Source organism: Pan paniscus, chromosome 17 (genome assembly GCF_029289425.2).
Source record: "Pan paniscus chromosome 17, NHGRI_mPanPan1-v2.0_pri, whole genome shotgun sequence".
Taxonomy (NCBI): Eukaryota; Metazoa; Chordata; class Mammalia; order Primates; family Hominidae; genus Pan; species Pan paniscus.
In genome coordinates this window covers 91,781,597-91,807,176 of record NC_073266.2, presented here as the reverse complement: position 1 = coordinate 91,807,176, position 25,580 = coordinate 91,781,597, and the positions used below count along the sequence as shown (strand labels likewise).

Sequence of the window (25,580 nt, the reverse complement as noted above, 5' to 3'; positions counted from 1 at the left end):
TGAGCATGTCCAACAGTTACATAGGATAGGGCTTAGCGAAGAGTTATTAGCACAAAGCAAGGAGGCTTGAAGAAAGTTAGTCTTTAAAATAATCTTTTATTTCTAACACTTATGATTTATTCTTTAACAAGAAGGGGAGCTTTAAAGAGGAAACTTTTTACTTTCTACATCTCTTTATGCCTTAGGGTTGGCAAGATGGTGAAACAGGTCAGGCTTGATCCTAAAACCTGCCACAGAGTCATAGGAGACTCATTTGGTCCTTGGCCATCTTCAGCTTTTATGTTGGCCTCTCCTTGCATGAGTCAGTTGACAGCAGTGTATTATGCCAGAGTAGTTTTGTTTGTGGCAAACTCTTGTTCTGGAGATAGTTTGCACACAAGGTAACTACAGTTAATGTTAATGTATTGTGTAGTTGAAGATTGCTGGGAAAATACATCTTAAGTGATCTCACCGCACACACAGACACACACACACACACACACACACGATAAGTACATGAGGTGATGGATATGGTGATTAGCTTGATTGAATCATTTCACAATGTATATGTGTATCAAAGCATCACACTGTATTCCTTACAGATATACAATTTTTATTTCTTAAGTATACCTTGATAAATCTGGGGAACATTTTTAAAAATTAAAAAAGATAAGGTGAGAATCATCAAACTGCACTGTGGGATGAGGGCTGGACAGTCAGAGAGGTACCCGTGGTAGCTATGGGGCTCGTTCATTCCTGCCCTCAGGGAAAGTCACTCAAATCCACACTTCAGTGATATCTCAGCTGCTGTGAGTTTAGGACCCATTGGGTTATCTGTAGACAGTCAGAACTACGAGGCTGTCTCAGGGAAGGCCAGAAGTCTCTTCTGTGCTATTTCTTTATCCCCAAATGAATTGTATGCTTCTTCAAGATTGGATCACATTGATTTCTCATGTACTTTTTTCTGTCCCACACAATGCCTTGCACATAGTAGACAGTAAAATATTTTGATGAACTGAATCAGACAGCAGTTAGGTACAAAATCATGTGATCTGAATGGGAAGAACTGTTAGAGCTCAGGAAAAGTAGAGTGCTATGAACTGGAGGAGTTGGAATGAGAGGGAAAGTTCCCATCAGCCACTGAACTGGTTATATATAATAGTTACAAAACCAATGTGTAAGAATGATCTGTGCTTATCTCATTTATTTATCTAATGAATACTTATGGGTATTGAACTAAGAGTTAGAGAAACAGTGATGAACGAGACAGATCCATGAATCTTAGAAACAAATTGATATGAAATGTCGCTGTCACTAGGTGTGCTCCAGGGAGTCCTCTAGGACCTCCCTCGATACCAAACCCCGAAGGTGCTCAAGTCCCTGATGTAGAAGGATGTAGTATTTGCATATAACCTATATGCATCCTCCTGAATATTTTAAATCTAGATTACTTATAATACCTAATGTAAATGTTAGATAAGCAGTTATACTGTATAGTTTAGAAAATATTGACAAGAAAAGAAGCCTGCTCATGTTCAGTACAGAAGCAGTTTTTTTTTCCTGGATATTTTCCATCCATGGTTGGTTGAATCTATGGGTAAGGAACCCATGGATATGAGAGCTGACAATAATTGTAGGTAGTGACAAGTACTGAGAGGGAAATTCAGCAGTAAAGGATAAAGGCAATAGTGTGGGGACACAGGCAGGCTGCTTTCATTAATTATTTAACTTAATGAATGATGGGGTCTTGCTCTGTTGCCTAGGCTGGAGTGCACTGATGCAGTCATAGCTCACTGCCATGTTGAACTTCTTGCCTCAAGCAATCCGCCCACATTGGTCTCCCAAAGTGTTGGGATTACAGGCGTCAGCCACCACACCCAGGCAGGCTGCTTTAGATGGGGAAATCAGGGGAGGGCTCTGAGGTGTTAACGTTTGAGCAGAGCATAAGTGAGGTGATGGATGAAATCTTGTAAAGGTCTGGGACACCAGCATCCCAAGCAGAAGGCAGATGTTGGGTTCTGAGATGGGGACCGAGTGTGGCCAGCTTGAGGGCCTGCCAGAGGCTGTGCGGCCATGACCATGAGCAAGGGCCTCGTAGGACATGGCAAATACTGGATGTTTGTTAACAGCAGTGGGAACCTGTTATTGTTAGAATATCACTGAAGGCATCTGTTTCATCTCTGAAACTCCCCTACTTTATCTTCTACCTCTGCATCACCATTACTGCCACCCCTCTAGACTACGCCAGCATGATCCTTTCCCAGGGTACCATAATCAGCTTCTAAAAGTCTTCATGGCATGGTGATCTCAGGGGAACTGATGCTAGGGAGGATGGGAGACCAGCTCAGTGACAATTGCTGTTGTCCCTGGGTGGTAGCAGGGGAAATGGTGAGAGGTGGTTAGATTCTCAGTCTGTTTTGAAGGTTGCCAACTGGATTGGCTGATGGAATAGATGAAGAAAGAAAGAGGAATAAAACTTGACTCCTAGGCTTTTGGCTGCAGCAACTGGGTGTGTGGTGGCAGCATTTCCCATGAATGAAAGACTGGAAGGAATGTATTTTGGGGGGGAAAGTGAGACATGCCATTTGGTCCTGTTACGCTGGAGTGTGCGTTAGCTATGGAGTGGAAGTACTGAGTAGCTGCTGTGTGTGGGAGGGACCTGGGGCTCTTCCACTGCTTTCCTTGGCTGACAGATGATTCTCTAAGTGGGGAGACTTGATAAGATCATCAGGAGAGCCAACGCAGATGGAGGAGGGGTGAGGACCAGGGACTAAGCCCCAGGGTGCTCCTGTGTTTAGACACGTAGACGATCAGGAGACTGTGGTGGCCGAGAAGGTTGGAAGAACACAAGCGCAGCCTGTTCCCCTGGAAGTCAAATAAAGAAGGCAATTCAAGAAGAGAACCACTGTGCAAAATTCTGCTGCGAACTTTTATGTGTGAGCTGTATAAAGCCATGGAGCGACAGGAGCTGGGAGCCGACATTACTGTTTACAATGCAGGGGTGTACTGTGTCTTCCTGAAAGTCACTTAATATTGGGTAGGGGTGTGGCAGTTAATGTCTTCTGAATTTAGACTGTGCCGACCTTCAATCTTTTAAAGCATATTTCCTGTTTATTTTCCCATAGCTAACCTTTATAGATGCAAAAAGCAAAAGCCATTTCCAGTTATTGTATTGGTATTCCCTGGGTTGTATCTGGGGATTCTCATATGCTGTCGAGAACAAGGTATATTTGGGTAACTTACAAAGTGGAGATTTTGCAAAAGCATGTGGGAGGCATTAGGAGCTACAAGATATGTGGGCACGATGAGTGAGTTCCAGTAAGTGGTTTAGCCCTAAACCTGGTCTCTCTGCCTGACACCTGTTCTCAGCATTTGGCCCCATCTTCCATTCAGTTGTGCAAACCAAACATTGGCTCCAGTGGCACTTCCTGTCTCCCCCACCATCCTTACCGTCCAGAAGCCCTCTCGTCCACTCTGCCTCACACCGTGCACACCCTTGCACCTGCAGCTGCCCCCACCCTACCCTCTGGAGTGGCTGCAGAGAACAGCCTTCCCTCACTCTCTCTTGCCCTTTTGTCTGCTGTCCACTCTGAAGCCTGGGTTATATTTTAAAATTAAATCTGATCGCGTTACCTCCCCCACTTAGATCCTTACCATGGCCTCTCATTGCTCACAGGACAAAGATCAGAATCCTTGGAGAGGCGCAAAAGCAGCACACGGCCTGGCCCTTTCTCCTACCCTGGGGCCCTGTGAGGCCTTCTCTCCCAGGTCCTGAATTCGCTGTTCCCTGCCCCTGCAACACCTTCCCCAGACACCTCTTGGCCCTTGTTGACTGCAGCTCCCACCTTGTGGTACAGCTCAGCAGGGCCCGTCCTGACCCCTTTGTGTGGGTGACATTCCTGTGTCATATTCTTCATGGCACTAAACTCTTTCATCTGAGGACATTTCCTTTCACTTGCAGTGGCATGGTCATAGTTATTCATGTTTCATCTCTCCGGCTGTGAACTCCCCAAGGCGGGAGCCGTCGCTATCTTGGCTCCGACTGTGGCTGCCACATGGAGACGTTCATGTGTGTTTGTTGGGTGAATTAACTCAAGTGCATAATAACAAAAACAAATGGAAATCTTCCTCTGGAAAGACGGAAGACCGTTAGGGTCAGCTCACGTGGAAACAGCTTTGCATCTCCATGCCCATCCCCACTTTTGGGTCCTCCTTACTGTCCCGCCACATCCTCTCCCCACCTTTCTCCCTCTCTCTGGGCGCTACAGCTGGTCACTTCCCACACATGGTCGCATGAGTAGAGGCTTAGCAAGGAGTGCGTTATGGAGGACAGATTTCTGCTACTGACTTCACCGAAGTGGATCCACAGCTTCCATTTGGCTCAGGCTCTTTGGGAGAATTTCACCTCTTTTGTTACCTCTAATCTTACCTATGTGTAACCACACATTTTGGTCTTTTTCTTAAATCTTTTAGATAATCATCAGATAAGTTTACTTACCTGTTATTCTACTACTTTCTGCCTTGCCTTTTCTTCAGGCCACCCCCAAGTGCTATAACCTGCCCAAAGGTTAGGACATACACCGCTGCCACACGTTTATCTCTGGGCATAACCAAGATGGCATAAACACCAGCATTCCCAATTTTTCTTTGTCTCTTCGGAATGCTGACAGGCAAAGAAGAGCATTTTCTTTAGTCTCCAAATGTGTGGCTCACGCCTGTAATCCCAACACTTTGTGAGGCCGAGGCAGGTGGATTACCTGAGGTCAGGAGTTCAAGACCAGCCTGACCAATCTGGTGAAATCCCATCTCTACTAAAAATACAAAAATTAGCCGGGTGTGGTGGCAGGAGCCTGTAGTCCCAGCTACTCCAGAGGCTGAGACAGGAGAATTGCTTGAACCTGGGAGGCGGAGGTTGCAGTGAGCTGAAATTGCGTCACTGCACTCCAGCCTGGGTGACACAGCGAGACTCCGTCTCAAAAAAAAAAAAAGTGATGTGTGCTTATTAAAATTGCTGCATGTATTTACTAACAAGAGTGAGAAGATTGACAAGTTTCAAAACATGATTTAGATTCAGTTTACTTGGCCAAGTGTCTCTCTCTCTCTCTCCGTAATACATATATTTCAAGGAAAATATTAGATATTACAAAAAGCCACCCTCATCTTTTACTGTCTTATCAAGATGAGTTATTTTTTCCAAAATATCAATTTTTAGGATTTGATTTTCCTACCAATTATTAAGATAGACCTTTAGGATGGAGTGAAAATATTTTAGTATCAGTTGGTTTATTCTAAGCTATGTTTTTTTTTTTTTTTTAGTTTTTTAAATCTTTAAAATTTTACATGAGTTATCAGTGAAACCAATATAATCCAAGATGTTTCTCTCTCTCTCTCTTTTTTTTGTTAGAAAATTGCCCCACAAATGGTTTAGGCAAGGTAAAAACCAGAGGTCGATAGGTAGATTCATACATACCTATCCCTTGTTGCTGTTCTTGGTCAAAAATTAAGGTGAGGAGTTGCCCTGTTGTACTTCTGTTTCAGATTAAGACTGTCGAATTACCCCATGAAATTGAATGTGTATTTTCTCCATTTTAGCACTGTAAAGATCAGAATTCTGTATCTAAAAACTTGTCTAAGTCTGCAATTCTTTATAAAGGGCCAAGTCCATGTTTTTAACCTCACTCGAAGTCGTCCTTTGAATATCGGCTGTCCCTGGCAAATAATGATTGACTCTGGGCGATTTGTCTCCACTGACATATCCTTAACAGGAATCAAAGGTTACGGCAGCTCCTGAGTTCAGCGGTCCCTACGCGAGTAACAGCAGTCTGTGAGTTTACATAGTTGTGGGTCCTGGCTGAGTCATTTTATATCTCACCATGTGGCTTCTCTCTACTCAGTAGGTGAGTGGAAGTGTCCAACCTTAAGCAGACTTTTCTGGAATCAACAAAACCATGTTTTTATTGCTGCGGCCTTGGCGAGGAATCCAGAAGTTTCGGGTTGGCTTTGAGGTAGCCATTCTGTTGTCTGCACATCTAACGTGCATTCCCATGCCTGTTTAAGGTGGACTTTTAATAATCTAAATGGCCCCAGTAGAAGACATTTCAGTAAATTGGGGAATACCTATACAATGTAACAGCATGTAGCCATGTCAAAGTCCCGTTGAGGAAGAATACTTAGTGACTGACATGGTTTGCACCTGTTCCCTCCAAACCTCGTGTTGAAATGTGGCCTCCAGGGTTGGAGGTGGGCCTAGCAGGAATGTTTAGGTCATGGGGGCAGATCCCTTATGAATGGCTTTGTGTCGTCCTCACAGTAGTGAGTGACTTCTCACTTTGTTAGTTCAGGCACAGTTGGTTGTTTAAAGAGCCTGGGACCACCTCCTCTCTCGCCATGAGATGTGTGGGCTCCCCCGGGCCTTCCACTGTGTGTAAAAGCTTCCCGAGGCCTCACCAGAGGCCGAGCAGATGATGGTGCCGTGCTTGTACAGGCTGCAGAACTGAGAGCCAAAGTAACCCCTGTTTTCTTTGTAAATGATCCAGTCTCAGGTATTTCTTCATAGCAGTACAAAACAGACTAACATAGAGACACTGGAAAGTGTTTAATAAAAATGCTGGGTAATAGTTACTGAGCATAAACGATGTGCCAGACACATATGTTCATACATTTCATCCTCAAAAACTACATGCGTGTTTTCCCAAGTTCACAGAGTGAGTGGTAACCACTAGGCACCTCTGCCTCTGTACCGTGTATCACCTCCTTTTTATTTTCTTAAACAATGCATAGGATAACGATCACAGTTTCTATCCAACATTACATACACATACGTGTGTGTGTATGTCTGGCTCTCTGGAGGCAAGATGATGGGTGATTTTAATTTTTTTCTTTGTGCTTCCCAGTTTTTCTGCAGCATAGATGGATAAATGTTATAAAAAGAAAAAAAAAGAGTGGATGTCCTTAGCACTAGGTATGTTTAGACCAAGTAGGAAGAGAAACAGTTTCAAATCAGAATAATGATCCACCTTCCTACAATGTGATGTGCCCTGATGTCTTCATTACTGGGAGAAATTAAGGACTGACCACAGTCGACTCTGCACGGGAGACCGGTTTTTGTCCAGTTGTTGGACACTTGCAGGTGACTTGCTCAAGGTCAGGATGAATCTAAAATAACATTCAAGCTCAGTTAAAGAAGTTTTTTTTTTTTCCTACAAAAGTACGTATTTAGGATGCTTTGCCCAAGCTCCACTTTCTTTTTTATTACTCTGAGAGCTGCTTCCCTTGCCTGAGAATCCCCAGACCTCCTTACCTCTGTCCTGTGACTAAGCCCCACTTGTCAATCATCTTGGAGAAAAAATTTCCCTCCCTGCATCATGACCATCCTTGTTTCACATATTAAAGCAGCTGAAAGCACTAAAACTCTTTTATTCCACAAGAGGCTCTTCCCGCCTCTCCCCAGTGTGGAGTTGAACCCCTGCCTCCGTGCCTCCATTGTGTCCTGGCAGCACTGTGTCCTGGTGGCAGCATCTTCAGCAAGTTACTTGTTTTGTTTTGTTTTCACCTACCAGAAAGTGAGTTCTGCAAAGGCAGGGACTCATCTATCTGACAGTCTGTGCTGCCCGTGCATTGCCGGCACGCAGGGTGCTTTCCAGAGGGAAGTGACACACACGTGCCTCTTGTGAATTGTCATCTCAGGCATGCCAGCTCTTGAGGCCACACTTAGACTAAGATGTCAGAGAAGTCAGTCTCAGGTGCAGGAGTCAAGAAAAAATAGATTGGGTAGAGAATAAGAGCAATTTTCAGAGCCTGATGGAAAAACCAAGCAGACATTACCAAAGGATGAAGGACACGAGCCTCATGCTTTTACTAAGCTGTATGAGTGACATGGGGAAGCAACTTATGTTATTAGTGAAAGGTTCTTTCTTTCTCTCTCTCTTTTTTTTTTTTTTTGAGACAGAGTCTCACTTTGTTGCCTAGGCTGGAGTGCAGTGGCGCAATCTCAGCTCACTGCAACCTCGGCCTCCTGGATTCAAGCGATTCTCAAGACTCAGCCTCCTGAATAGCTGGGACTACAGGTGCCCGCCACCACGGCTGGCTAATTTTTGTATTGTTTGTAGAGACGGGGTTTCGCCATGTAGGCCAGGTTGGTCTCGAACTCCTGAACTCAAGTGATCTGCCTAGGATTACAGGCGTGAGCTACCGTGCCCGGCCGGGAAAGGTTGTTTTTAAATTTTTTTTTACTTTTATCTTTTTGAGGGTCTCCCTCTGTTACCCAGGCTGGAGTGCAGTGGTGCAGTCAGTGCTCACTGAAGCCTCAGCCCCTTGAGCTTGTGCCATCCTCCCACCTCAGCCTCTCATGTAGCTGGGACTGCAGGGGCATGCCACCGTGCCCAGCTAATTTTTTAAAATTGTATTTTATAGTTATGGGGTCTCACAATGTTGCCCAGGTTGGCTTTGAACTTGGGCCCAAGTGATTCTGCTGCCTAGGCCTATTGTACTTGCATGATGGAAATGGAATATAAAGGCCTGTGTTGTTTTAATCCACATTTATGGACAAGTTACAGTCTCCTGTTGTCATCTGTGTCTTCTGAAGGAGTCACCTGTTTGGTTAAATAAATTCTGGCCGTTTTCTCTTAATTCATTTGCCTGAAAAAAAAATTTTTATTCTACCTCTCCTTTGAACAGCATCCTGGTGGGGAAGAAGTTTTAAGGGAACAAGCTGGAGGTGACGCTACTGAGAACTTTGAGGATGTCGGGCACTCTACAGATGCCAGGGAAATGTCCAAAACATTCATCATTGGGGAGCTCCATCCAGTAAGTACATTTTGGGGGCCCTTTCTTATTTGTATTTAAGGCTATCAGATGACCTTACCCTAGTCTGTAAGCTTGCATGTATACACATTTTAAAAGGAGTAAAGCAAAAACAACTCCTGATTTTAGGACACCATTTTTTGTTATAAATAAATTGACCAAAAATGCCTTTGCATTTCACTGTTGCTTTTTTTTTTTTTTTTGAGACAGGTCTTACTCTGTCACCTAGGCTGGAGTGCAGTGGCACGATCATGGCTCCCTGCAGCCTCAACCTCCTGGGCTCAAGCCATCCTCCTGCCTCAGCCTCTTGGTAGCTGGGACTACAGGCACACACCTCCACGCCTGATAAATTTCATAGTTTTTGTAGAGACGGGGTTTCACCGTGTTGCCCAGGCTGGTCTCAAACTCCTGGACTCAAGCGATCCACCCACCTCGGCCTCTCAAAGTGTTGGGATTACAGGCGTGAGCCCCCACACCTGGCCTGGTTGCATTGTTTACTGGCACTTCGTTTTAGTCAGCAGGCTCCACCCCACAGCCATGCACTGGGGAGTCTGCTCAGTCCTAGAAATTCCATGGGGCAGCACGTTTTACAAGGTGGGGAGAATCAACCCAGCATTGCTTTTCCTTTTCTGACCAAAATATTTTTATTAAGAACCCCACTTCTACTTTCATTAGGCCAAGGATATTTTAGTTCTAAAAAATGATTTAAAAAATATGAAAACGGAGCTATGTGAAATGAATAAGCTCTGCCTTCTGTAGAACTAGCACATTGTCCATATTCCACTCACTGTACCCCAGACCTTCGAGAATATCAGCTCTGGACCAATTCATTGACCAACTTTTGGAAAACGCTGGCCTAATTTGGCTTTTCTTTTCTTTTTTTTTTTTTTTTTGAGACAGAGTCTTGCTCTGTTGCCCAGGCTGGAGTGCAATGGCGCGATCTCGGCCCACTGCAACCTCCACCTGCTGGGTTCAAGCAATTCTCCTGCCTCAGCCTCCCAAGTATCTGGGATTACAGGCACAGGCCACCATGCCTGGCCAATTGTTTTGTATTTTTAGTAGAGATGGGGTTTCGCCATGTTGGCCAGGTTGGCCTTGTACTCCTGACCTCAGGTAATCCACCTACCTAGGCCTCCCAGAGTTTTAGGATTACAGGTGTGAGTCACCGCACCTAGTCCTAATTTGGCTTTTCTATAAACACTGTGCTGTGTTATGGTTTTAGACCCCTCTGTGGCAGTTGTAAATGACCATGTTAAATGTTACTAGTCTGTCAACCTAAGTTATCAGGAAAATCGCTGAAAACTTGGAAAGAAGTTGCCGAGCGCTCTGAGCTTCTGGAGTGGATCCTGGGGCCGCACACCCAGCTGCCCTGTCCACCTCTGGGAGTGCCTGGCTCCGTCCTGCCTTCCCACTTGTGGTGCATGGTTAGCAGCCCGCCAGAAGGGGACAAAGGCCTGCTAGGAGCCCGCTCTGCTCTCGTAAGAAAAAAATGGAGAGGCAAATAGCCTCATTCTAAGTGAGCAAACTGAGAAACTCTTAAAGAATATAGGAAACGTCTTATCATATACCACTGATGATCCCTGTAATGACTGTGAATGAAGAAGAGGTTACATTAGGTTCTTTGTAGAAGGCTCGAAAGTAGGAAATCCATTTGAGAACAACTTCATTGAGTTGGGAGGTTTGTTTGATTTTGTTTTTGGTGGTAGGAGATATGTACTTTGAGGGAGTAAGCTTCATTCATCTGACAAGTTTATTTGCCCCGATATTTTCATCCCATACTTCACAAAGGCAAAGTGTCTTAGGGTCATCAGGGAGGCCTGCCCTTACACATGCCTGATCCCATCCTTGTTTCCAGCTGTGGGTCAGGTTTCAGGCCCTGACTGTGGCACTTCTGCTTCACCTGCCCACTGGGCTTCCCCCTGGCCAGCCTTTAAACACACTGTATTTTTGACAGCTTCAGCCTGAAGTTGAAATAGTTTATGACTCTAAAACTGGGAGACTGCAGGGCTTAACTGAAGATATCATACACGTAAGAGATACATGCACAATCTCAAATGGAATTTGAGAGGACAGAAGGGAAGAATCAGTCTTCAGCTCCTCCCTGAATTACGTGTCGCAATCTGAGTCTAATAAATGTGTGTGCACATCAACATGTACAGAGGGCTGTCATGGGTGCTGTTCGAAACTTTGGAACTCTAGATAGAAAATATCTCTTGGCACTTAATCTGCTACTAATTTTTGCTGTTAAATCAGATGGATCAAACTTTGTGTTTAATAGCTAAATGTTGAATCTGAAATGGTAATTACTGAATTATAATTTTAAAAAGTCTCAAAGTCAGCATTTTGGAAGTGGTACTTTCATAGATTTTAAATTCCATAATGTGCCTTATCTTTTCATTGCAGGATGACAGACCAAAGTTAAACAAGCCTCCGGTAAGTGTGACCATCTCAAGTATCTCTGGATGTTCTCGTTGTATTTAATACTTGTCAAACTGAAGGCAGAGGGTTTTTATTTACCTGACTGATGCCAGCACAGGTCTTTCTAGATAAATGAATATGTAACCTACTGGCTCAGCAAGTATTTTTTATTTACGGAAACCTGTCAGTATGATTTGTTAGGATGGCGTGTGTGTAATTTTTTTAAGGCTGTCAGTAAACTACTTTTTTCATCATAATTATCAATATATACCGTTTGAAGAGCTACTTTTTATGGTAGCACGTGCTTCTGATCTAAAAGATTTGACACAAGCCTTATTTTCAGAGAACTTAAAATCTGAATGGATAGTGGTTTTATTACTTAAATCTTTAAGGGTGTGTCTCATGTCTTCTTCATCTTTAAGTCTCTTGGGCATAGTAGGTGTTCAATAAATACTTGTCAGATGAATTTAATGAAATTAAATAATACCCTTTTGACTTACTTTTCCTTGGGAAAGGAAAATAACTCTGGCAATACTAGTTTTATGTTCTGATTCACTAGCCTTTCTCTCTGAACTGACCATCTCACTTATATTTGAAGATAAATGTAGGGTGAGAATGGAAGAGCACAGCCTAAGTTCCTGAAAAGTACAAGTAGGCAAAATAGTTTCTAGTGTCTAATTAAAGGACTACAGGGGAAAGTTTTGCTTAAATCAAATGACAAAAAAGAAAGTATAATTTTTCGTTTTGGTGTAAATTCTTGGTTTCATTAGAGAAAGTGCAACAGCAAGACCCCACTGAGCTTGTGTCGAGAACTGGTAAGCTGATTTTTTGAGCTGTTGCTGCCAAGACATCGTCTTTAATCTACAAAAGGATCAAAGCAGTTAATCCAATAATATAAGCATAAAGGCCACATTTACCTCAACATCCCTGATAGTACAATAAAAGTCTTGTGTAATACTGTTTAGTACAAAGCAATTTTATTTATATTCTCTCCTTATTCAAGAAAGACTTAAGTTCAATGTGAATGATATGAGTACTTCCAGAAGATAAAAAGTTGACTTCAGAATTTCAATGGCCTCTGTGACAATTGCTTAGAATCCTTGCTGTGAGTTCATTTGACTTTAGCATCTTTTTTGAGGCTACTTTTTGAACAGCTGAAATTCTGTGATGCATAAAGTTTTTCCTTTTTCTCTGAAGTCTCTTAAGGGAAGAATATATATATTTTTTTATCATGTGTTCAGCATGTTAATCATTTTGGTATAAGTCATTTAGCTATAGCAAAACAAAGGTTTAAGATTCATTAGATGAACTTAGATGACCGCAGGGCCAGCCGTCTCCCTAACCATAAAGACTACAAGCAGAAAACACTTGTAGGTGGAAGATTGTACACGTGTCTCCTGCCATAACTACTTTCAGTTTAAAGGACAAAGACTTTCTTCCTTATTTGCTTTTAGAACACGTGTATTACAGCCTATACTCTGTTGGATTAATTGCCCATTACTATTTATTGCTCTTATTTTCTATTTTAAAGTGGCAGTTACTTTGATACTGAGAATATTTTGGGAACAGAGCAAGTTTATGTGGTAAATTCTGGGACTTTAGCTTTTAGTATCAAAGAAAGCTTTCCTGACAACATTGAGTGACAGCCCTTTGTGTGTTAAGACATGGCTTACTTCATTCCAGCATTAGCAGTTGATACTTGTTCAGCTTGTTAGATGTAGAAGGTCTCACTGAAGTTTGAGAATCACACTAACTTTTTAAAGTAGATTTTTGTTTGTTTGTTTTTGAGACGGAATTTTGCTCTTGTCACCCAGGCTGGAGTGCAATGGCGTGATCTCGGCTCACTGCAACATCCACCTGCTGGGTTCAAGCAATTCTCCTGCCTCAGCCTCCCGAGTAGCTGGGATTACAGGTGCCTGCCACCATGCCCAGCTAATTTTTGTATTTTTAGTAGAGATGGGGTTTCACCATGTTGGCCAGGCTTGTCTTGAACTCCTGACCTCAGGCATTCGCCTGCTTCAGCCTCCCAAAATGCCGAGATTACAGGCGTGAGCCACGGCACCCCGCCTAAAGTAGATGTTTTTACTCTCTTCAGAGATTTTACAGATTAACTAACTTCTGAGTATTTTTTAAACAACTCTTCTTTATTGTGACTTTGCTTCAGTGAGAGCAGAACCGGAAGAATGTGGGACAAGAACTTGGTGGCCTTTTTGAGAGGCCATAAGCAGATGAAATGAAAGGAAATACATGAGCATTTTTCTGGATGTATCTTTCTTGTGCTTTTGGTTTAGTGGAAGTAAAGAGTGTCCTTAGGGATTTCTTTTGTCATGTGTCTGTATAACCATCGGCCGATCTCCAGGTTGAAGAATGTACACTGTGGTCTGAAGTTTTGAGATGTTGCCTGCTTAAAATATCTAGTTGAATAGTGAAATAAAATGCAGTAAAGATTATTAGCTTGAACCTGCCCTGAGGAAAGCATAGTGTTAAGTTACCAAATTAAGATATTTGTAGACTTAGAAATCATGCATTTTAATCTAACATAAATGTTTCTATCACATTTGCTTACATAGAGAATATTAGTCGTAGCAATACCCCGTCTTGGTTATAGTTTTGAAAGCATTCTTGTAGAAGTTATTTGGTCCTCACAGTGTCTCCATGTTAGACCTGCCAAGGGAGGTAGGTACATTGCAGCTGGGAAGTGTTAAGCACCCGGCTCACAGACATGCTCCAGAACCATCTAGCACCCATCTCAGGCTGGTCAGTTGCAGTCCCTTAAGCTTCTCCTCTAGGTTCTGGGCTTGCCGTGTTAGACATCACTCTGTCAGTATTTTAAGGGAGATAGGCTTCCCACTAAAGTTTACATTAGATGAACTTATAAATGAGATGACTCTGATTCACAAAAGCTTGTTGGGCTTTGCATGCTTTTCATAATTTATGGAGCTTACTGTAATTTACACTGATTCACATGACTTTTATAAGTCATTATGCATGACATACTTACTTTACTTTTTTGAGACGGGGTCTCACTCTGTTGCCCAGGCTGCAGTGCAGTGGCATGGATCTGGACTCACTGCAACATCCACCTCCCGGGGTCAAGCAATCCTCCCACCTCAGCCTCCCGAGTAGCTGGACCATAGGCACACAGCACTGTGCCCAGCTAATTTTTGTATTTTTCTGTAGAGACAGGGTTTCGCCATGTTGCCCAGACTGGTCTCGAACTGCTGGACTCAAGCAACCCGCCAATCTCGGCCTCCCAAAGTGCTGGGATTACAGGCCTGAGCCACCATGCCCAGACTTTGACACACTGATTTAATTGTTAACCTCTTTTTACTGAAGTTGAACCTCGAAGTCATGGAGTGAACAGGTGGCAGAGCCAATCATAAAAACCATATTCTTTCTCCTTGTTCATTGCTGACATTCTTTGATAGTCACGTCCCTAAACCCAAGTGAGGCCCTCAGAGCACTGACCACTAAAGACCAATTACTTTTTCGTCAAAGTGCAAAGTGGTAATTCAAACTTCCTTTAACTGTCAAGCATCCTGGGCTACAGAGCCAAGAAGATAATCAACAATCAAAAGGTGATACGATTATTTCAAGTTCCCCTCTTTAGAGTTCATGGCTGTTGCTGATGATGCTGGTGCCAGAGTAGTGTTTTAACCTTAGCGCTCTCCCATGGTAACCACAAAGGCAGCAGGAGGGCAGGTGGGAGGTTCCAGAGTTGTCAGCACGTTGGGGAAATGCCTGCCCTCATTTTAACGACGCCGTGGATGTTTGTGTTTGCCTTCCGTTGGCTGTTTCAAACTTAACTTTCTAGTTTGACAATCATATTTTACCTTCAGTGATTCTTTTGTTTCAGAACTGATTGTGTCCTCTAATAGCTAACTAATATTTTTGTATATTTTGATTATTTCTAGTAATTTTTGTTAATTTTATTCATATATACACAATTTGGAAAATCCTCTTGCTGTAGTTATGAATACTTTTTATAGAAGCTAAGATTTTAAAATTGCTGGAATAGATAATAAATTTGCAATTTTATTTTTAAATGACTTACCTTTTCTCCCCTACTGTGTCAGGAACCTTAAAGGCGATGTTTCAAGGTTGGTGGGTCTCATAACTGCTTTGCTGGCTTTTCCCTGAAAGGGGTCTGTCTTTTCACGGGAGTTTCTCTAACGTGCTTTGCAGAGTGATGCTTGCCTTACTGCAGCCCGCTGATTGTTTTGCTAATGCTTTTTATCTTTGCTTTGGGAAACTGCAGATCTGAAGCTGTCTTATTTATGGCAACTTCTGTTTGAGGCCCTAATGCTTCTGTTGGTGTGGAACATCAAAAGAATGCTTCTTAACCCATTTTCAAGCCCCAAAAAGTTTATATTTCACTAGACCTTAGCTTTTCAGCTGTTTGGAGAAGTATGCGTTTTTCCAGAACCATTGTCCATTCACTTTAGTGCTACTCAAAAGAGTTGCTCCCAGAAAGCTCTGGAGGATAAAAACAGGGCTTCCTTATCTGGGGATTTGCTGTTAGGCTGACAGTGACCAGCTGGTGACAAGTGTGACGCCGGGCACAGCAGTCCTGTGACGCTGGTCTGGTGTCTTGCTGGTTCCGTCTGGTCAGAATTAAAGCAGCCCCCCGGGAAAGTTGGCCTAGAATGTAGAACTTAAAATGGCAGTCCTCTTTTTTCTTTTTGGTTCACATATATTTAATGTAATTTAGGTACACTTTTTTACATCTGTCAGATTTGAATGAAATAACTGATGTTTTTATTGAACATTGTGTTCATGCTTTTGAAGAATTAAACTGCTTTTTCTAAAGGTGACGTGGGATTGTGTGTATGTGAACATCAATGTCTGTTTTCAGTTTCTGCATTATTTAGATGCCTAGCGTGTGCAAGATATTTTATGTAGCATATTAATTTTGAATGTTTTTAAATTATTGAGGTTATGTCCTTAAGTAAATATAATGATTAAAATGTTTTATTCTGGAAGAAAACAAAGTTAGGCATTTTAGTGAAAAGAAGTTTATAATTTTCCCTTTCGACATCTTCTGAAGAATGCATTGCATAAAATATTGTGTTCTTATTTTCAAACAGGATTTTAGTCAATGAAATAAGTTCAGCATTCCCTTGAACTTACTTTACTTTTTCCTCTCGTGTTTCAGGAAACTCTTATCACTACTATTGATTCTAGTTCCAGGTATGTGGTAGCTTTCTTTTAAAGCAGTAGTGGGTGGGAGGGTCCAGGTTGGACAAGGTGCGTCCCCCACCTTCTGGGTTCCTGGGCCTGACACTGTGCTGTCTCAGCAACCTTCTGCTGAAGGCCAGACTGTTCAGAGCACTCAGCCTCAAACTTTCAGGTAGCCGACTGTGAACACCGTCCACAGCCACGTGATCTAGCTGGCTGGCTGCATCCACCCCAAGGAACAAACAGAACAATTGCATTTCCTTTTCCCCCAGGGCAGCATCTTAGGCGGCCAGTCCCACAGCACCTCCCTGGCTCATCCAGGCAGACATTTCCTTCCTTTCAATCCATGTCTATTTCTTAAACTCTAGTGATTACATTTCCCTAAGCATGGGTCAGTTTTCCTTTCTCATTTTTATTAGCTTTAAAGTTGAAGCTGGTAATCTATGTGTAGCACGACTCAATTGTTCTAGGCACCAGATTTGTTTATGATAGTCCAAGTGCACATTAACATCTTTGGCAGCTCTACCATATTGACTTCAGTAGTAGCCACTTTTTTGGACCCAAGCTCAAAACCACACATTTGTATTTCATCCTGTCAAATTTAACTGCCTCAGTCCGTTGGTGTTCTGGAATATTCCCTGCCTGCAGGCAGTATTTCACCTTACTCTTCATTAACAAGCCAGTTTCTTTCTAAAGTGAAATTGAAAAACCCCACCAAACCCCACTAAGACAAAAGTTACACTTGTAATTCTTATGAAAGTTTCACTTGTAATCCTTATGAAAGGATTATACTTGTAGTCCCTATGAAACACATATGTATACCAAGTCTATTTCTAAAGCCTACACATTAATTTCCATTTGTCTAAGAAATTAAGTCAAAGATCAAAATCTAAAGATTCAAATCTAATTTAAAGATTCAAATAGAGGCCAGGCACGGTGGCTCACGCCTGTAATCCCAGCACTTTGGGAGGCCGAGGCGGGCGGATCACGAGGTCAGGAGATCGAGACCAACCTGGCTAACACAGTGAAACCCTGTCTCTACTAAAAAATACAAAAAAATTAGCCGGGCGTGGTGGCGGGCGCCTGTAGTTCCAGCTACTCGGGAGGCTGAGGCAGGAGAATGGCCTGAACCCAGGAGGCGGAGCTTGCAGGGAGCCGAGATCGTGCCACTGCACTCCAGCCTGGGCAACAGAGCAAGACCCTGTATCAAAAAAAAAAAAAAAAGATTCAAATAGAAATTATAGCTCATCCCTCCTTTGTCCCTGATTTGATTTGTAATCTGTAATTTATAGATCGAAATTCTATGCATCAGGACTGTAAATTTAGGCTTTTTTTGTTTTTTTTTGTTTTTTGTTTTTGGTGAATTTAGACCTGTGGACCACACACCAAGTAGTCTGGCCATTCTGTTTCTTCACCCTTTAAATCCACTTCAGCACAGGTAGTAAAGATTAGATTTTCCAAACCTAAGCTTAAAGCTGTGGTGTTAATGGCAGCGTTAATCATCACAGGGCCCATACTCTTCAACTTTACAGCTGGTGGGGCATTCATTTTTTGGTTTGTTTATTTTTGTTAGTTTGTTTTTGAGACAGTCTCGCTCTATCGCACAGGCTGGAGTGCAGTGGCGTGATCTCGGCTCACTGCAACCTCTGCCTCCCAGGTTCAAGCGATTCTCCTGCCCCAGCCGCCCAGGTAGCTGGGATTACAATTAGCTACTGCCACCATGCCCAGCTAATTTTTGTATTTTTTGGTAGAAGGTTTTTACTGTGTTGGCCAGGCTGGTCTCAAACTTCTGACCTCAAGTGATCCGTCCGCCTTGGCCTCCCAAAGTGCTGGGATTACAGGCGTGAGCCACTGAGCCCAGCCAAGTGGGGCATGAGTTTTCTCATAAAGCCAGCAGGGCAGAGTGATTCCTAGTATAGCAGGGCATGTGTTACACTCATGTCACTTTTAGCAAATCCAGGTCAGGTTGCCTTTTCAGCAAAATTCATTACAGAGTTAAGAAAAACATGCCCTGGTAATTTTCTGTTAGAAGGGGCAAAGAGTTTGAGTCCACCACAGTGCACATCACGTCAGCATCATTGCTTTTTCTGTCTTTCTAGTTGGTGGACCAACTGGGTGATCCCTGCCATCTCTGCAGTGGCCGTCGCCTTGATGTATCGCCTGTACATGGCGGAGGACTGAACACCTCCTCAGAAGTCAGCGCAGGAAAAGCCTGCTTTGGACACGGGAGAAAAGAAGCCATTGCTAACTACTTCAACTGACAGAAACCTTCACTTGAAAACAATGATTTTAATATATCTCTTTCTCTTTCTTCCGACATTAGAAACACAACAAAAAGAACTGTCCTTTCTGCGCTTGAATTTTTCGAGTGTGCCTTTTTATTCATCTACTTTATTTTGATGTTTCCTTAATGTGTAATTTACTTATTATAAGCATGATCTTTTAAAAATATATTTGGCTTTTAAAGTATGCACCGTGTTTGCCTGTTTGGTGTATAATTGTCTTTAATGTTTAGAATCTGGTTATTTAGAGGATTCCTTCAATGTGTTACTCATCCAGACCCACAGAGGCCATATGACTGGAGGTGCAGGAAATAGGTTTGAGTGTCTCCTTTCACATCGTCACATCTCATTGAGTAACCATGTATTGTATGCTTCCGATGTAGTTTCTTTTTTCAAGGAAATTAAGAAAGGCCAGAAATTATAGTTTAAGGATTTCTAATAATTGTTCTACTTGAAATAGATCTTAAAAAGAAAGTAGCGGCTGGGCATCGTGGCTCACACCTGTAATCCCAGCACTTTGGGAGGCTGAGGTGGGTGGATCACTTGAGGTCAGGAGTTCAAGACCAGCCTGACCAACATGGTGAAACCCTGTCTCTACTAAAAATACAAAATTAGCAGGGCATAGTGGCGCATGCCTGTAATCCCGGCTACTTGGGAGGCTGAGGCAGGAGAATTGCTTGAACCCAGGAGGCAGAGGTTGTAGTGAGCTGAGATCGCGCCGTTGAACTCCAGCTGGGCAACAAGAGTGAAACTCTGTCTCAAAAAAAGAAAGTAGCCTACAGGGCCTATAAGAGAGACTTCTTATCTTCACTGATTGAAAAACATCAGCAACTTAAAAACACATGAACCATGAGAGGGCATCGCAACTGTCCATTCTCTCAGCTTACACGTATCATTGCAAAGGCACTCACAGCTTCATAGGTTCTAAAGTTTTAAGAATTCCTCATTCAGAGGGTAGAATTGTTTGTAAACTCTTCTAAGGAAAGGCTGGTTTTCTAATTTGTAAGGAGATTGTGGGACATTGGAATCTGATCTTTGAAGAAATTTAGCGGCTAGTGTCGAGCTCTGAAGAGTTCTGGTGTGGCTCTCTCTCCTCCTGGGGGCTCTAAGGGGCTGATTCAGTCATCTTACTTCCCATTTATTATTCTCTGCCTTATGTGTTATTCTTTTAAATGTGGAAACTTGAAAGCTGAATTTGTTAGAACCCAGTACATGTGTCATTGGCTGTGACTGCATTTGCACTGGCATGAGCTGACAAACCACGAGTTTCTTCAGAAGTGACCGCGTGCAGTGGAAAGGAATTCTGTTGTTCTTACAGAGTACAGCCTTTATAATCAAATAGCATGCACCGCCTTTGCCTTCTTTAGTCACTGAAAGTTGACAAGTAGTTTCCATTTCAAAATAAATTACAACACTTGTTAAGGGACCTATGTAAATATTTCAATATTTTTGGTTGTGATTTTTAGCTATAAAGCTTCACATTTTAGTAGTTTTTAAAACATTGCTCCTAACTCAACTATGAAGTGAATCGAAGTGGGTCTGTCATACCTTAGATGACATTAAAGGGTTAACTTGTAAATCATTTTTAAGATGTTGAGTAATAGCATCTGTGTATCGTTAAGAAACATAACAGTTGAACTTTGACATTTTTATCAGTGACTCAGCAATTTGCTGCTGTGGCTGGCAATGTTTCTTCATGTGTTTTGGGAACAACATGTGGAGTAAAGGAGAGTTTACTTCCTAATTTTAACATTTACAGTTTGTGCAGCCAGACTCTCAAGGAAAGATATTTGACACTTTTTTCTCTATTGCTTTCCCTTCAGAGAGGTGAGAGACTTCAGAGGCTGCCCTTTCTTTTCATCTGCTGGTTGTGAAAGGAAAACATCTTGGGCCCCCAGAATCACTAAGGAAAACTCAAGCTGGAAACTGCTTAGGGCCAACCTGCCTCCCATTCTACTCAGTCAAGCCTCTGCTCACTGAGAGAGAGGCATATCTGATTGCTTCCTTTGGAAAGGCTAATCAGAAACTCAGAAGAATGCAACCCTTTGTGTCTCACCTCTCTGTGACCTGGAAGCTCCCTCCCGCTTTGAGTCTTCCTGCTTTTGCTTCAAGATGTCCCGCCTTTCCAAACAGAACCAATGTACTTCTTACATATATTGATCAATGTCTCATGTCTCCCTAAAATGCATAAAACCAAGCTGTGCCCCGACCACCTTGGGTACATGTCATTAGGACCTCCTGATGCTTTGTCACGGGCATGTCCTCAACCTTGGCAAAGTAAACTTTCTTTTTTTTTTTTTTTTTGTTTTTGAGACAGAGTCTCACTCTGTTGCCCAGGCTGGAGTGCAGTGGTATGATCTTGGCTCACTGCAACCTCCGACTCCCAGGTTCAAGTGATTCTCCTGCCCCAGCCTCCTGAGTAGCTGGGACTACAGGCGTATGCCACCATGCCTGGCTAATTTTTTTGTATTTTTAGTAGAGACGGGATTTCACCATGTTAGCCAGACTGGTCTCGAACTCCTGACCTCAGGCAATCCACCCACCTTAGGCTCGCAAAGTGCTGGAATTACAGGCGTGAGCCACTGTGCCGGGCCTATTCCTTGACTTTTTTAATAAAGTTGTTTTCACTTTGCACTGCGGACTTGCCCTGGATTCTTTCATGTGCGAGGTCCAAGAACCCTCTCCTGGGGTCTGGATTGGGACCCCTTTCCTGTAACACAGGGACTGTGTTATGTGCACGTGTGTCAGTTGCTCACCTCCTGGGTTTGAGTTGATGATTAGGGCTCTGGTTGGAACAGGCATCTCCCTTCCTCTGGAGGTGTCTAGATGAAGGCAAGTGGAAGTTCTGGAAGCAGATTCTCCTTTGCAGCGTAGCCTTTCTAAGGGGTGTGCAGACACAGATGGCGTCCGGATCCTCAGCTTCTACCTAGATTGTGGGAGTTTCCCTAGGCTGCTGTAACCAAGTACACCACAACTGGGTGGCTTAGAATGACAGAAATGCGTTCTCATAATTTAGAGGCCAGACGTTGTAAATGAAGGTTTCAGCTGGGCCACTCGCCCTCCGACACTCTGGGTGGAATCCTTCCTCACCTCTTCCAGCTGCCACTGGTGGCCAGCAGTCCTCACCTGGCGGTCCTCACCTGACAGTCCTCACCTGGTGGTCCTCACTTCACAGTCCTCACCTCATAGTCCTCGCCTGGTGGTCCTCGATGTGGTCCTCACCTGGCGGTCCCCACCTTGTAGTCCTCACCTCGCAGTCCTTGGCTTGCGGCTGCACCACCCAGGGCTCTGCCTCTATTGTCACTGACATTTTTCTCCCCTCGTGTCTCTGTCCTGAGGACACATTGGATTACCTACCCCAGCATGACTTCATCTTTACTAATTACATCTTCATGATCGTGTTTCCAAATACTCACACTGAGGTGCTGGGGTTAGGACTTCAACATATGTTTTTGGGGGACGTAGGTCAACCCACAGCACATTCTTTTCTCAAAGTGACCTGATGTTTATGCCTGCGCTTCTTCCTTTACTCTCTTTCAACTCAATTCCTCTTCTCCCACTTTTCAGGAAAGAGGCGATCTTAGCTCAGGCCACTCCAACAAAATACCTTGGACTGGGTGGCTTAAAAAGCAAACATTTGTTTCTCACAGTTCTAGAGGCTGGAAGTCCAAGATTAAGGTGCCAGCAGATTGGGCGTACTCACATGGCAGGGAGAGGAAGCAAGCTGTCTCGGGACTCTTATGATGACACGATACTACCCCACCTCCTCATACCTGCACATTAGGGGACAGGGTTTCCATATGGGAATTTGGGGGAGACATTCCATCTGTGACAGAGACCTATTTCTCACCCATCCTGAATTTTAATATTGGATGTGAAAGCTACTGTCAAACATGGTACATAGTGGGGTCTGTGAGTCTCTGTAATCGAGACACTTCTTTAATCAAGGTACCCCACCCCAAGTCAGGCTTTGTGCTTTCCTTGTCTGGCGTGTGCTCTGCTGACGGTGAATCATAGAGTAGGAACGGGGCGATTTAGCCTTCTGGAGGGTGGTTGGAGTTCACATGGACAGTCAGCAGCAGGGGTGATGACATTGCATTGAGCAATATCTGTTCTACCATGCTTTCACTGTCTTTGATGAAGGCCTCCCTCCCTCAGGAGTGCCCTGGGAGACTGGTCAGATACATGAAATCATCTTGTGATATGGGTCCACAGAAAATCAAAATCAAATGTTTAATTTCACTGGTATGTGTACATTTCCATTATAGAAAATGTGATTGGGAGGCAAAAGACTGTCATAATATTTTTCATTAGGATAAAACTGGGGAGAAGAAATAGACCTATGAGGTCAAGGAGAAAAAGGAACAATGTACAATTTCTTTCTACTAAGAGTGTTTCTGCATCTATTACAAAAGGGTAATGGCAAATTGCATTGATATTTAAATTCCACTTAGCAAATTTTAAAGAGTGATATTTCAGCTTTATTTTAAAATGTCAATATTTCAAATGTTGCATAACGATGCCCTTTGTAAATATTTAAACTCATTATGAAAATTTTAAAGGGCAACTGAAGGTGTTTTTCGACATTCTTGTAAGGGTAATTTAAGTAGAATATGTGAAGAGCACTGGCTCGCGGCAGGAGCTCGTTCTGACTGGCTGCCTCTCCCCGCCACCGCCTCACACACCTGTCCCCACATCCTTTCTCCATGGCCTGGCCACACTGTGAAATCACAACATAAGTTTCAAGCATTGATAGTGTATATTGAGTGAGGTTATGCACTACATACTTAATTTTGACATCAGGCTGCCTGAATGTTTTTCTTGCAAAATATTTTAAAAATTGCTTTTTATTTGTTAGCTCATCAGTCCAAGGCCTCAGCACATAGCCTGGCTCACAGAAACATTCAAGGTTTTGAGTTGAAACTAAATTGTGAATTGTTTTCATATTTTCCATGGCTTCTAAGTCTTTGATTTGATTTTTTAAGACTCTGTACTCCTAACTGTAAGTTGGAATCACTAAATCTGAAAGTATTGTTTTAAAATAAAGGTAAGGCATCTTTGATACTATAAAGCAGGGACAGAATGAAAAACACCTTCTCTTTCTGGAAGACATCTGTTGTACTGAAAATCTGAAGTCACTCTTGGGCAGAAAGGAAGGCTTGGGAGGCTTGGAGACCGCGGTTGGAAACCTGGCCCTCCTGCTTGCTAGCTGCATCGTTTTGAGTAAATTACTTATCCTTGCGGAATCTTACTTTCCTATTGATATAATTCATGAGCAACGCTTCCCTTAGGCCTCGACTAGAGGTCCTGCCCACTCGGAGGACCCCATCTGGTTCACTGGCTGTGGGCTTCCCCATGGGCCAAGGATGTGCCCACCTGGAGCCTGTACCCCTCCAAACCCTAGTACCCCCCACACACAGCCCAATCCTGCCTGTAGGTCTGGGTCTCCCCAGCGCATCCTCCTGAGGGTCACCAGGCTCTGGGGGGTGCACATCAGGGCCGAAAGAGTAGCCGAGGGCTGGTGGTCTTCAGAGAGTTGGACACCCTGGATGAGCAGGTGGGGTCTGCAGGTAGGGTCTTCCTGAGTGCACTTGGACCCTGCATGTGAGTGGACTGGCGCTGAGAAGGGAAGCGGGGAGCTGGGAGCTGACTCTTCCAATGCCACCACCATCTGGCACAGGACTTTGATGAATCTGAAAATCCTAACTTCAAACGTGACCTTTCTGGCCATTTGTCAAGGCAGGTGGATGGAGTATATTTTAAGACTTGTCAGTGGCTGCACAACATTAAAACACTCGGACACACGATGTGTGCTCCTCCTGCCCCACAGATGTGAGGGGATGGTGGCTCCTCAGCGGGTGAGGATTGAAATGACCACAGAGCAGCCATCCACTGCTGGCCCATGTGTCTAATTCGTGTTTGCACTTTCCCATCCGGACCTCTTAAAGATTGCTTTATGTTAAGATGAGGTGTTTGGTGTGTAAAATTTGAGCAAAACAAAGCTGATTGCAGTAATTGCAGCTAATAATCACATCCATGTATAGAAATCCCTAGAAGGCCAGGCTGGCCCAGTATATAAAGCTCCCCTTTCTCTCTCCTGTGATCACTGTTGTCCACTCTGTCACCTTATCTGAAGGCACCATTTGGTTTGGCTCCACATCAGGGTGGGGAGCACTGGCATTTGGGGTCGTGCTGTCACCCTGGAAGGTGAATGTCACTCCTTGGTCATCAGCATTACCAAGGGCAAGGGAAGAGGAATGGCAGGGCCCCTGCTGAGAGCTCTGCCATCTCCTGGGAGGAGTGGACACAGAAGCCAGGAGACAATGGGGAGACAATGGGAGGATGGGGAGATAGTGAGGGGGTGGGGAGACAATGGGGAGGTAAGGAGATAGTGGGGGGTGGGGAGATGACAATGGGGGGATGGGGAGATAGTGAGGGATGTGGAGATGGGGGTGGGGACATAGTGAGGGATGGGGATATAGTGGGGGATGGGGAGATAGTGGGGGGATGGGGAGATAGCGGAGGATGGGGAGATAGCAGGGGATGGGGAGATAGGGGATGGGGAGATAGGGGGATGGGGAGATAACGGGACAATGGGGAGATAGTGGGGGGATGGGGAGATAGTGGGGTGGTGGGGAGATGGGGTGTGGGGAGATGGGGAATTGGGAGATAGTGGTGGATGGGGAGATAACGGGACAGGGAGATAGCGAGAGGATGGGGAGATAGCAGGAGGATGGGGAGATGGGGGTGGGGAGATAGTGGGGGATGGGGAGATAGTGGGGGGACAGGAAGACTATGGGGGACATGGAGACAGTCGGGGTACAGGGAGAGTATGGGGAGGTGGGAAGACAATGGGGGCACGGATTGATGTCAAGTCTGATGCTCAGCTGCTTAGCGGAGGCGTGGCCGGCAGAAGCCAGC

General features: G+C 43.9%; 1 protein-coding gene across 1 annotated transcript in view; it reads left to right on the top strand.

Annotated features, from left to right (window-relative positions):
* Positions 1-18,846, top strand: part of LOC100968898 (cytochrome b5) — a 39,015-nt gene extending 20,169 nt beyond the window's left edge. Inside the window, exons 2-5 of the mRNA XM_003827294.4 lie at positions 8,656-8,784; positions 11,185-11,214; positions 16,355-16,389; positions 18,477-18,846. Coding sequence (XP_003827342.1) covers positions 8,656-8,784; positions 11,185-11,214; positions 16,355-16,389; positions 18,477-18,558 — 276 coding nt within the window. The 3' untranslated portion in view covers positions 18,559-18,846. The remainder of the gene's footprint in view (positions 1-8,655; positions 8,785-11,184; positions 11,215-16,354; positions 16,390-18,476) is intronic.
* Positions 18,847-25,580: the final 6,734 nt, after the last annotated feature.